The 855-nt window shown below is 63.7% G+C and overlaps 2 protein-coding genes across 2 annotated transcripts in view; one reads left to right on the plus strand and one right to left on the minus strand.

Annotated features, from left to right (window-relative positions):
- Positions 1-172, plus strand: part of SMARCD3 (SWI/SNF related, matrix associated, actin dependent regulator of chromatin, subfamily d, member 3) — a 9191-nt gene extending 9019 nt beyond the window's left edge. Inside the window, exon 11 of the mRNA XM_010857357.1 lies at positions 94-172. Coding sequence (XP_010855659.1) covers positions 94-172 — 79 coding nt within the window. The remainder of the gene's footprint in view (positions 1-93) is intronic.
- A 239-nt stretch (positions 173-411) lies between these two features.
- Positions 412-855, minus strand: part of CHPF2 (chondroitin polymerizing factor 2) — a 4724-nt gene continuing 4280 nt past the window's right edge. The window contains 1 exon segment of the mRNA XM_010857358.1: positions 412-854. Within this exon segment, the coding sequence (XP_010855660.1) occupies positions 551-854 (304 nt within the window). The 3' untranslated portion in view covers positions 412-550.

The following is an 855-nucleotide window of genomic DNA, read 5'->3' on the forward strand; positions in this document are numbered from 1 at the left end:
GGGCCGTCCCAGCTCCCAGATGCTCCTCCAGACGGCTGGGGCCTGTCACTCACCAGCAACTGGTCACCTGCGCCTGCTCTCCTTTCCTTACAGATCCAGCAGCGCAGGCAGGAGCTGGAGCAGTCGCTGGTCGTACGCAACACCTAGGCGCGCTGGGGAATCGTGCCGCTGAGGGTCCCCGGCCCTGCCCCGGCCTGTCCCCTGGGGCCTGGCTGTCACCCCCGAAGCCTTGTGGGCGAGGCAGGGGCTGGATTAAAGGTCATTTACCTGATAACAGCCGTGTGGTCATTGGCAACTAGGGTGGGAGGAGGATTGGGGGGGCCAGGGAGAGGGCAGTGGGTCCCTCCGGGAAGCTCCCCACCCTCTCCCTCAGAGTCTCCTTACTCCCATTTTTCCTAGACCTAAAAACAGTTTGGCAGAAGACACTTTTAATAACATTTTCTTATTAAAAAAAAAACACAGCGGCGAGCTCTCCCATCTGTCCGTGCACCTTGCCTCCCCGGGCGGGGGCCGGCAGGGGCTGTGTGTGGAGGTGCGGGGCCCGAGCACTCTAGGTGCTGTTGGCCTGCTCCTGCTCGAACAGGGCCATGGCCAGCTGCGCGCGGCCCCCCAGCCCCTCCAGGTTGCTGAGGCGGCACCGGTGGTAGAGTTCCTCGCTGAGCCGAGGGCTGCAGTCCCGTAGGGAGAACTTCTGCACCAGCCCTGGCTCCACGGCCCGGAAAAGGTGGAGCCCTGAGAACCGGAGGAAAACATCCATCACCTCCAGCCCCTCCAGGGCTTCCTCCTCTTCCTGGCCTGCCAGGTCGGCGGCCAGCCGGGCTCGGGCAGCCAGGTAGTCTGCGTTGTAGAAGCAGC

Source organism: Bison bison, unplaced genomic scaffold (genome assembly GCF_000754665.1).
Source record: "Bison bison bison isolate TAMUID 2011002044 unplaced genomic scaffold, Bison_UMD1.0 scf7180017864379, whole genome shotgun sequence".
Classification (NCBI taxonomy): Eukaryota; Metazoa; Chordata; class Mammalia; order Artiodactyla; family Bovidae; genus Bison; species Bison bison.